Raw genomic sequence first — 15529 nt, forward strand, 5'->3', positions numbered from 1 at the left:
TACGATAATACTGTAACACACAAACATAACATCCAAAAATTAAAACGGTGCTCAAAATAATCGACATGTAAAAAGTTACTTTTTATATACTCAGAAACGAGTCTCTTTAAATCAAAAAACATTTGTATGACTCAAAGAAATTTGTGTATTGCTATACTGTTAAAAAAATTTCTTTGATTCAAAAAAATTTTATGATTGTTCCTTTTATTAGAATTAAAGAAACAGTTTGATTATGCAACGCAAATCTTTCTTTAAATAAAAGAGATATATTTTTAAAATCAGAATAACCAAATTGTGTCTTACCTTTCTGCCAGTACTTTCTTTGAATTAAATAATTATTTATTCAAATTAAACCGATCATTTAAACAAACAATTTAATTATTTTAAGAAAGATTGATAACGTCATTTCTTGAAACCAAATAAATGTTTATTTTCTTCAAAGGTATTTTCACTTCAACTTAAAAAAATCAAGTTAAAGAAACAATTTCATCAATTTAAATATAATTTTTCTCTAGATGTGTATAACATTTTCTGTAAATTTTCTTTAAGTAACTTTTTTTAATTTATTGTTTTAAGATCAAATTGAAGGAAGAAAAATTATTAAATTTATATAAATAGGAAATTATATTTACCCCAAGGTTGCTCCGCTGGGGCCTGATGCCTCTCCCAGGCCTCCTCCTCCTCTCAGTGTTCTCAAGGTTGTCCTCTTCCACTTGTTACACACGCGGAACACTCGCGCATAATACTAAATTTGCGCGCGTGGACTTATTATTCATAAAGTTTTTCGCGCGATACTGCGGCACTTCGGGTTTATAAAACCCATGATATGAGTTTCCATTTAGAGGGATTCCCGTGGATTCAACACCCCGAGTCGGCGAGTAAAACGCACGCGTACCCGCCCCCGAACAAGGGTAAGCCCCACGCGGAAGAAAACGAAATCAATGGTATTGAATTCCTACGCCTTTTGCCTCACAAAAATCACGTCTAAAATTGACTCGTTCATACGCCCAGCCAACGGATCATCTTAATCAGTCCCACTGGATCTTATATCCAAGCGGCGTCGACAAGACACTTCAGCAGGACGAGAGAAGAAGGTACTCATTGCCGACGTCTAGCATTTAGACGAATCAGGAAATGAGAGCCAGCCTCTCGCCACAAGCTTAACCTACAAGGCTAAGTTCTGACCAAGTCAGATTAAACGCGATTCACTGACTCGAACCCTAGATCCAAAGAATCCAAAAAGGGTATCAAAGATCTAAGAAAGTCTTAGGATGGTGGACGAGAGCAAGAGAAACGCGCGAATCCAAGGCAACCGATCCGAACTCTTACCGCTTAGGACCGAACCGATCGCCAGAGACAGAGCGTGTTAGCCTCACACAACCAGACAGCCGCGCTACATGCGACCCGGCATTACCTCGTGCATAGTCAGATGAAACGTAATTCACCTAGCTCGAACCCCAAATCCAAAGAATCCAAAAAAGGTATCAAGGATCTAAGAAAGCCTTAGGGCACTCGGCATGAGACGTTGCGGCAACGCCTCATTGAGATGTCCACTGCCAAGCAGCGGGGGTGCGATTCCCGGCCCTCTAACTAGGAGTCTATCAAATGGGAGTTATGGAAAAAGTCTATTTAGTCCAATAAGTATTTAACGGCACTCCCGGAATAAACGCGCGACGCGACGAACCGGCTGCGGTTCGTTTATTTTATTACAAGTCGGCGACGATGGGTGTTATCCTCTTCTCGTCGTTGTCCATCTCGAGGAATATCTGTAACATACGATATTTATTGTAATGTAGCAAGAACCATCACTGCAAGGAGCACCATTGTCTCGTGATGGTGTTTCTCCGATTGTTTCGCCGAAAATCGATATATTACTTCCTGCTTAGTCGGGGTAGTGGAAAACGGTCTTATAAGTTAGCGGAACAAAGTGAGCAGAATCAATTAAAACTATTTTTTTATTCGTTGACCGTTTGTTGCTCTGTTAATTTTTTTTTTTATGTTTTGCTAATGAAAGATTAAGTTAACGGGATAATATATGTATAATAATGAAATTAGATATAAAAATAACAACAGAATTTGTTTGCTTATTAAATATGTTAATTTTGATTATAGAACTCGGCGTTCGCGTTCCTCAGATAAATTAATTATTTTTAATATAATGCCATTAGCAATTAATTTGAGTCATGGTATATTTCGATGTTATAATATCTGAGAATGAAAAGTTTTGGTGCCATAATCATAAGAGCAACAGATTATTTTCTGATTGTTATTCTTTATCTATCTGCTAAGGAGTTTTCCGCTGTCGTGTATATTTGTTGAACGATTAACAAAATCGAAACTAATATATTTTGTGAGCAACAAATTTGAATGTTATTTTTATATTCAATTTCATTATTATACATATGTTGTCCTGCTGACTTAATTTTCCGTTAGCGGAACATTATTTTAAAAAAAACTAACAGAGCAACAAATTTTTTTCTTTGGCAACCTTTTAGCAACAAATAAAAAAAAATTTTAATTGATTCTGCTCACTTTGTTTCACTAAACTTATAAAACGTTTCGCTCATTTTTTATTAATTGTAAAATTATAAATGGAATTGGATGATAAATTCTGATATAAATTATAAATCTTCTAAAGTAGTCTTGGTAAATATAATTCGGATTAATATGTTATACTTATTTTTATTATTTAAAATAAATTTATAATAAATAAAATATTCACAGAAATCAGCTCTTTTACTTATTTCTTTCAAATGTTCTTTTTTTTACTCTTCCTTAATTATTAATTTAAATATAAAAAAAAATAATATAAAAATGGAATAACTAAACATTTGTATCAAAAATTTATAGCAAAATATTTTCTTGTATATTCTATATACAGTATATTTAAAGGTATTTTAAAATATCCGTTGCTAATATTTTTGCAACAGATACTTTGAAACTTTATTGACTTAATTGCTATAAATCCTTGGCGCCTCTTTATCATTTTCTCAAAGAAAAAGCAAATAAAACGAGGAGTTTTGCTTTAAATTGAAATTTTTTACGCGCTTCGTAAGTTTCGCGAATACGAAGCATCTGCTTTGCCTCGTAGACAAGAGCCGCTAAGCTTGTTTTCGTTTGCGTCATTCGCCCAGCGTGAGATTTGGACGCAGTATTTGACGTGAGAAACAAGAAACGCACGAATGCCGAAGAGCGTCCTGGTATATTTTGCACGCGCCATAAAACACCGACCTAACCATCGATCGCACTAAAATTGTATCAAGAGCCGTTCCATCCGAATTACCCTGCCGACGTCTTCAACAAGTGGCGAAGTCTTGCAAATGCAAGATAAAGAGGAACATTTATTTTCAGCTCGCGTTTTTATCGCGAATTTTATATCATTGAAGACCGCAATAAAATGAAGATTACGAAGGGAAAAAAGATATATCTAAAATAAAGAATAATAAACAATGAATGATAAATGAATAACATGATCCTATAGCCCTATAGTCATGCCAGCCATATATTCTCATATTCTTTTAGAAAAACTTTTTATTATTTAATTGTTCAGTCATTTAATAATCGATCTTTAAAGATATAAATTAATGATTTCAAATCTATATATAAAATTGCGAAGCAATCATAATAAATCATAAATATTTTATATTAAAATAATATAAAGGAGAAATAATATATATTCATATTTGAGACTTCAAAATATCTACTATTTGAAAAATAAATATTTAGAAATTGATTCTCGTTGGAAGTGAGAAAAGCGCGAGAGCTTACACAAATACCAAAAATAGAAGTACATACAAATGAATCTCTCTTCGCTGTTTACATGAACATTATACTATACGTAACTCTCAGCTGATCGATATGGAGGGACGAGACCCTTTTACAAAATGAACGTGCACGTGGTGCGTAATCCTGTTAAGGACCGCGCGAGGGTCGTGGATTGCCACATTTGTATAATCTGCAAAGACGTGTTTCGGGAAAAAGTTTTTCTTTAATTGCAAATTCATAACTTCTATATATTTTAAATAAAATTACGTTAAATTAAGACAAATTAAATCGTACACTAAATTAAAGTCGTGCATAAACAAAATTGTAAATTCAATTAAATTTATTTTAAAATTTTACTTCAACGTTTGCACAACAGTTTTAACATTTCGCAGAGAAGTTTGATCAACTGTCTTGTCAGGACAAATTATTATTATTATTAATTTGAAAAATAAAACTCGATCGCGTTTGATCGATAAATTTTTTTAGTACGAAACGTATGGAGGTGTCAGCGTACTTTTTCAAGCGTGCAGTGAGAAATGAAACGAGGGAATTAGAAATGCAATTTGACTAAGCTTCCATTGAATTTGTGGATTAAACGAACCGTAACCAGCCGCACATGTCGATCTAATTTTCAACAACACGTGCAAGGCTTTTTCGATCCGAGGGTGGATCGATTCGCACATTACTTCGCGGTTTAGCATCTATCGAAATAGCTACCAAAAAAATCAGTCGTATAATTCGCCAGAAAAATTTATTATACTCTGCGACTATTATAAAAATTATTTTTTTAAATCGACTTATATTTATTTAGGTTTTACAGAATAGAATTTTATTTGAAAAATATATGCATGCAATTCTTTAAACATGCATTAAACGGTATTATACGATACACATATAAAAATATATCATTCTAGTGCTAAAAAAATTTTTAATTTTTCTTCTAATTCTTTTAAATAATAATTACATTTGCAAACAATATTTTCTTGATAATAATCTTTAATATACTCATCATTCACTTATAAATTCATAAACATAAAAAATTATTCAAAATCTTATATATTTTGAATCCTAATAATTTAATACTTTATTCAAAAATATTAAGTTAAAACAAAAATTCGATTTGTTTATTATTTTGATATTTCTTCGATGTAATTTTATAATATTCTGCAAAAAAGTATAAATTCTTTTTCATTAGTACATATAAATGAGTTTTTTTTTTATTTGTGCTAAATATATTTTAAGACAGTTATGAAAAACATATTTTTTCTTAAAAATAACCTTCTTTATTTACTAGAAGAAAAAAATTAAGTAATCATTTTTCTTAGAATTGATATCTTTCCGCGTATATTATAAATATAGAATTCTATTCTGAGTTATGACACGAATATTTCTTAAGAAATATCTAATTCGAGATATACTTTTTCTCTTAGCAAGAAATATTTATCGTAATTTTATGTGTAATATCGTTACATTAAACTACATCAATAAATTAAAATTTGATACATAATCATTTCATGCATTTAATTATACATATATAATTATTTTATGTAACTGTTTTATGTTTATTTATATTTAATAATTCGTTATTTTTTTATTGCATTTCTTTCAAACTTAATTAAAATCTTTTATGCTTGTAAATAAGATTTTAATTTATGTAACATTAGATATTTATTTAAGTATATGATTTATTTAACATGCTTAACATTTTTTAAATTTTATTTATTTCTTGAAATTCTTTCAACTTTACTTATTTAACGTTATACAGTTTTTATGACTCTACGATCTCTCAATTAAATTTCACTTATTCGATATATGCATGTATCAAAAAACGTTACTAATTTTTAATTGGCAATCTATCGATTATATAATAGCTAGGATACTTTTTTCCCCCTCTTAAAAAGATGATTCGACCATAACACGTGCTCTTTAGCAGCAGATGCAATTTCTCGCATGTCACGGTCCTCGTGATTCCGTACTTTCTTTTCCTCCGAGGAAAACGATCTCTAGGCACTTCGGAGGCCTTTCTCGATTCAGGGACAATGAAGATCGATGACAACCGGTGTACATCCGAAACGAGACGGAACCCGACGGTTTCCGTCACGTGGAGATGCAGATGTCGTGTACGAACACGCGCGTGCCGATCACAATGAATCGATGACGGCCAGATCTTTCGTATTCCTAGATCGGACAATAGAGCTCGGCTTGCGGGATGGAGAAAGACACACTAACCAATAGATGAGAAAGAATGACTAACGCTTCTCCTGTGAAATGGACCGTTTCTTTCGATGATTGTGGATATTAAGGGGTCTGAAAAAGATTCTTCATGAAATTTGCCGCTGACAGCATAACAGGTTTATAAAGGGTAACAGATTTTCTCTCGAGCCTTAAGTAATCAAGTTAAAAACTTTCTATCGGAAATTAAAACTGATTTAACTTTCGTTGATTTACGTAAATTTAAAATCAGTTTTAAAAGTTTAATTTAATTTTGGACAAATTTAGTAAATTATTATTTTTAAAAAAATATCCGCATATAAAAAACCAATAAAATTCTACTACAGTCAAGAGAGATTTGAATATCATTTAACATTAATTTAAAATTGATATCAAAAAGTTTTATTTAAAAAAAGCCTCTTTTTATGCACTACGGTTTTTCATTCTTCAAATGTTAAAATTCAAAGATAAACTTGCATCTGTAATTAGATTATTATTACAAATCAACGATATATATTTTTCTTTAAATATTAAAAACTAATAAAATTTTTCGAGTAACAGTTAATAGAAATTTGAACAGTAATTAAATATCTATTTAATTTCAAAAATTCAATTTAATTTTAGGCAAATGAGAAAATTATTTTAATAAGTCTCTTTATGATTTTTCATTCTTTAAATGAAACTCGAGAATAAAATTGTATCTGTAATTAAAAATAAGTGAAATGACTTATCTTCAAACTTTAAATATTAAAAACAATGAAACTCTTTAAGAAACAATCAAGCGAAATTTAAATAGCAATTAAATGTCTATTTAAAATTATTTTTGAATATTTAATTTAATTTTAGGCAAATTAGCTAATTACTTAATAAAATATCTTTAAATATAATGAGCTTTTATACTCTTCAAATGCTTAAACTTAAAATTCATTAATAAACTTATATAACTTTAACTGACTAAATTTTTATGTACTAAAAATTTTTCTTCAAATTTTAAACATTAAAGATAATAAAATTCCTCAAGTAACGATCAACAGAAATTTGAGCAACGATTATAAAATATCACACGCAATCGCGTCATTGTGCCTATAAATATATTTTTCAATTTCTCATTGGGACACCTTATCCCGCCTCGATCCTCGCGAAAACCCGAAAATCTTCAGCTGCCGGCTTCAGCTGCTCGGATCAACGTCGATGAAGAAGAAAGAGAACCGACGGCGTGGCGTCGGAAGGGCGAAGGGAACGGGCGGATCGAACGAGGGGGACCAGAGCGCGAAAACCGGCGCTCGTGGCACCGGGGGTACGAATCTACGGCACACGAGGGTACGCGGGACCCTGCCACGCGTGTAGTAGGGTAGCTTCCTCCCTCTTCCCCCTAAAACTACCACCGACCGCTTCCGGACTGTTCGCTTGCTAGCTGGCTGCTCGCCGCTGGCGCGCGGAATTCACGGCTTAGACTGTCTATCAATGCCTGTGGAGTAGTAGTAGCAGCAGCAGCAGCAGCAGCAGACATCACCAGGCGACTTGGTACGGCAACACACGCCAACGAATCGTCGGCGCGAGCGGGTGTCCGCCGCGATTTACGAACTCGCGCCGATAGATATTAAAGCGGGGACCAGCAAACGTGTCGTCCAGTGCAGCGTTGAAAGGAATACTCTTCTTGTTACGAAACCCGATACATCGAACAGTGCCAGGATAAAGCAAGCCTAATCAAACAGTGTAACATGTGCGAATATCAAAAATTTAATAGACTTTTGTAGTTTTCCAGTTTCTAATCGTATCGTTAACATAGTAAGACAATATTAATATATAATATTTTTTTTATCTATTAAGCCGAGTGATTCAAACGTCATTCAAGTAATATTAAAATAGTTTTATTTGAAAGTAAAATTCTTCATAAATTATCATTCGTGTTCTTCGAAGAACATTAGAACATTAGTTGTGCCTGCAAAGCCAAATGCATCAACTATTATAGTGTTCAAGAACATGTTATTTTTTTATGATAAACTTACATTTTAACCGGATATTTTTTAAAAAACGGTGATATAAATTTTTCTTCAAAGTTTAAACATTAAAGATTTTATTTCTTGTGCCTGCGAAGCCAAGTGTATCGATCATTATAGTGCTCAAGAAAATATTTTCTTTTTTAAAAACATTATTAATGAAGAACTCTCTAAAAATATTCGACCTAAAGATCTGAATACTTCTGAGAACTCTTCAGAAGTTAATTAGAATATGACGCGCGGCATGTATAACGGAGCTTTTTACAATCATGTGGCCTTTCTGTGCTGTTAAAATTTCCGAAAATCAGGGTGAACATTATTTTTTTATAAACTGTGTATAAATTTTGTATAAATTGCCATAAAAAGTCATACATATTTTTCGAAACGCGTTTGTTTGCGTCAAATTTTCAAGTGAAAGCAATTCAAGTGAAAAATCTCGGACTAACAAAAGTAATATAATTTCTAATAAAAATGATATTAGAATGATTATAGAAGAATAAAGTTGAAAAACATCAAACTTAATAGCTGACGAAGTTTGTGCATAAAAATTCTCAATCCAGTACTCGTCTGAAAAATACAATAAATACCTACATATTTAACTAATTAGAGTCCATGCAAATTCAAATTAATTAACCGGCATGTAATGCATTTAACCAGTCAATTAAGTAGCAAACTGACCCGATACCTCTTGACCAGAATTAATCGAACATGGCTGTGAATATAATAAATGTTAATAGGATTCGATCGATCGACGCACTTAGTACCTATTGAATGGAATTAATTGATCAGCACCTAACGTCTATTAATCACTCTCAACAAATACATTAAAAAAAAAAAAAAAAAAAAACTGAACAGTCATTAATCCAGCGAAGTAGATCTGTGAGTGCATCAATCATCCGACATACGTTGGGCAACTCCTTCATGGCGAATTGAGAGCGCGCGTTTCGTCATCCGCGAGTGCCTAAATACGAAATCGTTTATCCGTACTATTCTAATCCTCGTCCTTGAGGCGCGAACGTATTACCGCTGTTGTCTTTTCGGTGGCCGCGCCTGGAACTTGGCCGTGGCCGATTGATCGCTGCGGGGTCCACTTGCTAGCACAACGAACACGCCATCGCGACGGAAGAGTTAAGAGATCGGTCGGCGGCCAAAAATAAAAGAGAGGACGATCGAAAGAATTGCCAGATCGAAGAGAAATAGCGTTCACAGAGTGATCTCACAGACGCACGACGAGCGGGACGCTGATTTCTGATTCTCAAATCTCAAAAATCGAGGGTGAGTTTCGAACAGTTGCATTAATTGCAAAACTTCAAAATCGAATTTTGGAACAAGTACAAAATTCTTGTATAATTATAATAAAATTTATAATTTAATTAAAAATTTTATTTGAGAAAATGTCTCTATACTTGGGTATTTATCGAGGGGAAATTCACAGCCGGCATTGGTGTACAAAATTTCGGCAGTGGACTGCCGAAAAAAGTAAGCAGTGACCTATAATATTGACGGCATTGTCGTCAGTGGTTGGGGAGTGGTGAGCTCACTTCAGAGTCGATTTTTCGATCATGGGGTTGAGCACAAAAATTTTTTCTTGCATATTCCGAAAGTACATAAATAAAAGAATATTTTAAGCTTATAATCAATTTCATAATTGCTTTCTTTCTGGTAGTTTATATTAAAATGTATAGATACAGTTCGTAAATAAAATTTTTGGAAGTTTTTTGTATAATTGTGTAGAATACTTCGGAAAAGCTTTAGAATTCTTGTGCATTGGCGTATGATAATGGGCACGCGGTAGTGTTCATAATTGCATGGCATTGCCTTAATTTTAATATAGGATTGACGGCATTGTAGGCATTGACTAACAATAAGCATTGTCGGCAGTGTACAAAAATGTCGGCAGTGTTTTACAGCAATGCCAAAAATCGGCATTGGTGTACAAAATTTTGGGTTGTGAATTCCCCCTTGGTATTTATATTAAAGATTTGCGCAAAGACGAATTAGCATCGTCACTATTTAATTTTCGTCATTAATATTTTAATGTAATTCTAATGCGAGTAGAATTCTTAACAGGCGATAATTGTGATATTTAAAATGGTTTATATTAAGAAACTCATGTTTATATAAAACTGGCTCATTTAATTTTAGTCATTAACATTCTAATAATTCTAGTAATTCTAATAATAATTGTGATATGTATAAAATAGTTTATATTAAAAAACTCAAAGGGGTTCGTGAAATTGGCTTATTTAACTTAGTCATTAACATTCTAATGTAATCCCAGGTACATAATTCTTCAAATAGAATCCTTGATATAAACTTGTGATATTTATAAAGCGGCTTGTATTAAAATGCTCAAAAGGGTGGATGAGAAACTGATGAGGGTTGACAATAAAGCACGAATGGAATGACAGTTGTAGCTACTATTTAAAAATTCTTTGTATTCGGAATTGCCACGCGCGAAATATAGAAAGTTTGCGCCATACAACGAGCTATTACATTGCAAAGCATACTCGACATTTTCTTTTTTTTTTTCGTGCTTGTGGCACAGTTCCAGGAGCCCCCTTTTCATCTTATACTTTTCACTGTCGCAACTTTTCGCGCGATTCTTAAGTTCGTCTTCTCTCATTTTACCTTCTATTCATCCACCTCCAAGTCTTGACCTCGGTCTAACTTAAAGATTCAACGCGTTCAACGAAAAGTCTCGCAAAGTAATCTAGCTCTAAAATAATGCCGATGACGCCTTTTCCCCCCTTTCAATACGCATTTTGCCTTTCAAACAATCGAAACCATTTTGCATTTAGATGAGCTTCCACACTCTTGAGAATGCAAAATCGCGATTGAATTATTTTCGCTTCTAATTAAACAAGTGAATTTCAATTAACTTCATAAGGCTCAATCAATGGCCTTTTGTTTACAAGAAAATTGAACTGCAGAGAATCGATCATGAAACTTTTTCCCCAGGGCGGAAACGTAAAAAGCGTAAAATGTCTCCATTAACTTTGATGGTAAAAATTTGCACTTTTCACGTTTTCGCCCTAGGGAAAAAACGTTACATGATCGACCCCCATATCCAAAAAGTGACACAAAAAGTATTTTATTTCCAGGTATAAATATTCAAAATTATTCGCAGCTACATAAAAGGCATTCTCCCAAACCATACTCGCGACTATTTGGGGTACCGAGAGGGTAATATCGGCCCGAATTCTCGGAAGGGGGGGGACAAGAGTTCGTCGACCTCCGGGCGGCAGAGCTGTGATTCGAGTGGCCGTGGGAGAACCTGAAGAGGCGAAAGGAAAGTGCTCGTCTACCTTCTTGAAGAGAGAGAGATTTCGCTTATCGGAACGCACGGTGGTACTCGAGGACCTAATTTTAGGCCTTTTTCCGGAGACGAGGCTCGCGAAGAGACTTTTCAGGTCACTGTGATGATCAACCATCATGGCGTGGCCGGCAGCGACGACCCTGACGAGTCTACTGATGCTGCTGCTTATGACGATCGCGGCCAGTCTCTCGTCCAGGATCATCGCCACCACTCAGGCGCCCTTCGGCAGGATTCTGAAGGCTGTGAAACTGCATGGAGGATACATGGAGGTGATCCAGGAGCAGAGATGCTCCTACAGTCTGCTCAGATTGACGTGCAGGTTCGTCGTATTGTATCGTGCTCCTCGAAAAAAGTTTTTAAAAAGTATTTGCACTTCTGGCCCATTATATGAAGACACTTTGTCGCAAAAAGTTTAAATGTAAATTTACGTTTTGCATGAGTGAGAATTTATAATACTCGTCGAAAAATCGTAAATTTCATGTTTATATTTGCACTTGAAAAAATATTGTATCCTTGTAACTATTTTATTGTTGTATTTATTTTTTAACCTATTTTAATAGGCGAAAAAAATTAATTGATAAAAGTAGTGTTTCCATGCGAAACTATAAATTCTTAAATTTTCAGAAAAATAAAATTGAGCAAAAAAGCGGATTCTTTTTTTTGAAAAATATGAAACAAAGAGATATTGATGTTTTTAATTTTCAGCAAAATAAAATTGAGAAGAAAACCAGGTTTTTTCATTTTTTCCTAATACGGTAAAATACGTCAGTGATAATAGCGGACTTCGTGATGAATTATTTATTGGAGTAATTTGGTATGAAAATTTCTTTAAGAGCTATTATTAGCTTAAAACTAATGACGTAGAGAACAATAAAGATAATGTCATCTTAAAAGAAAAAAGTCCTAAAAAAATATAGCAAAAACAAAAAGAATCGATTTCTAAAATTTTCGAGAATTTTTCTAGGTTGATATCACTGTAAATAAAACATATATTAAATGATGGGTAATGTTATTCCGCCTGTCATTTGAAAGTAACCAAAAGATCAGTGCTTCTCCAAAAAGAATGCAAGGAAGAAGACTAAATATATTTACTTCTTGCTACAAACTTATTAAATATAATTAAAATTTACAATATTAAAATTCAAAAATTCTTGAAACCAGCCTAATTAAAAAACTAAAGCAAGTTTTATAATTCACGTTTCAAGTTTGATTTCTCATCTTACGATTAGTAACACCTTATCTTATAAAATTTAATAATATTTTGCCTGCACGTGTTAGAAATATCATATTATAGACACCTAAATTGTGAAAAGCGCTAGTTAAAAATATTTAAGATCAATTGCATCACTCCTCATTAACTAAATTTACTTTCTATTAAAAACTTATTGATAAATACGATTTCCAATGAACAAAAATTGTGGAACCAATCTAACTGAGAAACTAAAGAGAGTTATTTAATTTCAATTTTAAATTTCTCATTTCGATTTCTAATTTTAGTAACATCTAGCTTATAAAATATTTTTGCCTGCAAGTTATTAAAGACACCGAAAATTCTGAAAGAGATAATCAAATATCAATTACACTAATTCTCATTAATTAAATTTCCTGATAGATTTACTCGTCTATCTATACACGAAGTTACATTAGTTTAGTGTCATGTTCGCAGATCATTGAGAGCGTTCATCTTCATTCTGGAGGCGGAGTACCACGCGAATTACACGGAGCTCTGTCAGCGAGAGTCGAAGAGCTTGGAGGAGCTCAAAATGTGGAAGAACAAAGGTAGCACGCGACGTTGGGCGAACATGCAAGAGCTCAAAGGGAACTACATTCTCGACGACGAGGATGGCCAGGCAGACATTGTCGATATCAGATCATCCTTGAATAAAAGGTAGAGTTCATTTTGCTCGCCCAACGGTAGATTGAAATATTTTTCTCTGAATTTTAGACGATTCATCAAAAGATATGAAAATCTATAAAAGTCGTTATATAAACTTATTTAATTTAACTTTAGAGAGAATCAATTGCGCGAATCAATTTTCTTGACAAAAAATTATGAACCATGTCAGCATTGCGTCACAGAGTTTCCAATTGCAGTCGACTTGCGGTTTCGACTTCAAAACAGTACTCTAGACGATTCGTCGCCTAGATAGAATGTTCATGGTTCTCGTCGGCGATATCGAACTTCAATTCTTTTGACATAAGTATTCGATGACATAAATAGTGTTCGGTTACGGACGAAATAGACCGCACGTTTGAGGTAGACTGCAACTATGGAGAACAACTCTTATTCCGAGTTTACTACCGACTACTAACATTATGTAATAGACTCTTGCTAAAGCTGTAACTTGCTGTAACCGATAGGATTCAACAAAATGATACTAAAACACACAGTAGAATGACTAAATTCCCTTTGCTATCTGCAGACTCATTCTGTAACTCCTAATGGCAGTTTCCTTATCATTATAACGTTGTCGTGTGGATATAATATATGGTAAAAAAAACTGCGCAACGACGTTATAATGATAACAAAACTGTCGTTAAAAGTCACAGAATAAACCTGCTAAAAGTAAATTTTTCTAAAAATAATATTTTCTGAAATAAATAGAATATATATTTGAACATATAATTGTATACACATTGAGAGAAAAAATTATTGAATTATAGTAAACATTTGTTTCAATACTTGCAATTAAATATTTACTTACAGTACATAAATATTTAAAATAATCTATAAATAAAATGATAGCCAAATTAAATTAGTTGTTCTGGTGCTAAATAAATATTTATGTTTAGTAATACCATATTTCATTGCAAGTATTGAAACAAATATTTATTAAAATTTAGTAATTTTTTCTCTTAGTGTACATTGCTAGAATAAATATCTAATTAAATAATATAATTTTTCTAAGAGTTTAAAAGAAATAATAAATTATGTGGAACATGTTACATTGAATGTCACTAAATTAAATGCTTTCACACGTAGGAGGCAAAATTTATCGGAATCAAAATAAATATAATCGAAGTAATGATATCGATAATTAAATTAATAATGATGACTAAAGTAAAATAATTAATAACAATAAAATTAATCAAAATAAAATAATTGAAATAATTAATTAATAACGATGACTAAAGTAATTAATCGAGTCTGAAAGTGTATAAGGATTTTATCAAAGAGAACCGAAATAGCAATTGCTGTTTTAGAAATATAATCTCTAAAAAGTCATTATCGCGAAATGCAGTTAAGCCACTTGATTGAGCGGCAACCCCACCGCTTCCGATATGACCGCCGTTTTTATCCGCCGCTCGAGACGCGCACTCGAGATCCGCCGAGGGTCGAGAGTGAAATCTCGACGTTTGATGTGCAAGGGTAAAAGCATTCCTGAAGCAATAATTGCCCGCTCTTTCTCCTCCCCCTCGAAACGTGAGTCAAATGATCAGCGAAGGAGAAACGATCTCCGCTAAATGATTCCCCCCTCCCTGCGTTTACACAGCGTGTCACGCTCCGAGAATTCCGCAAACAGGGGATGCGGCAATGCGAGGGATGCAAATTTTGCATCACTGGAATTACAACGAGCTCTTCACAAAAAAAAAATAAAACGTCATTTACACATTAAAACAAAAAAAAAGAGAATCCTAGGATTACCTCTCTCTTTTTTACTCTCGCGCGAAAGGAATAGAATGCATCAAGTTGTTTTAATTAACGGGAAAGGTAATGAGTAATAAAGTTATAATTTAATAAGAATGCTGAAGAAGGAATGTAATTACGTCAATGCGAAGAGCGTATCACTTTCGTAATGAAAGTTGTAATAATCTTGCGCATTCATACTCGCTACTTTTACAATTATTTTCAGAGAAAAATTAATCATTGCTCATTCCGCGTTTCTTCTCAATTTTCAATTTTAGTTGAAGCGGCTACTTTCCTCGCGACGTTGCAATTTTCCAGAGACCATAAACTTCACAAATTTTATCGCTAAACAGAACATCTTACCGTCGCCTGAGAGATACGATCGAGCACAAAACCACTAGTTTCAATTTGAGAATCTGCGACGGCCGGCGGGTGTAAAAAATTCAAAGAGATTCCTCGCAAGGGCGAGCGCGGGTGAAATGTTATTTCCCTTTTATTTCCGCCCGGGGACCGATAAAATCGACGAGAAGAGGTTGACGTTGAGCGGGGGCGAGGCAGCGCGAGGCCTCTCGAAAGGGGTGAAAATCCACCCTCGTCCATTATTCA

General features: G+C 33.5%; 1 protein-coding gene across 1 annotated transcript in view; it reads left to right on the forward strand.

Moving 5' to 3' along the window:
* The first annotated feature begins 8052 nt into the window (after nucleotides 1-8052).
* LOC105201727 overlaps nucleotides 8053-15529 on the forward strand; it is a 56368-nt gene continuing 48891 nt past the window's right edge. Inside the window, exons 1-3 of the mRNA XM_039456854.1 lie at nucleotides 8053-9251; nucleotides 11081-11614; nucleotides 12962-13183. Of these exons, the coding sequence (XP_039312788.1) occupies nucleotides 11412-11614; nucleotides 12962-13183 (425 nt within the window). The 5' untranslated portion in view covers nucleotides 8053-9251; nucleotides 11081-11411. The remainder of the gene's footprint in view (nucleotides 9252-11080; nucleotides 11615-12961; nucleotides 13184-15529) is intronic.

The sequence above is a fragment of the Solenopsis invicta genome, chromosome 13 (assembly GCF_016802725.1).
Source record: "Solenopsis invicta isolate M01_SB chromosome 13, UNIL_Sinv_3.0, whole genome shotgun sequence".
In the NCBI taxonomy this organism is placed as follows: Eukaryota; Metazoa; Arthropoda; class Insecta; order Hymenoptera; family Formicidae; genus Solenopsis; species Solenopsis invicta.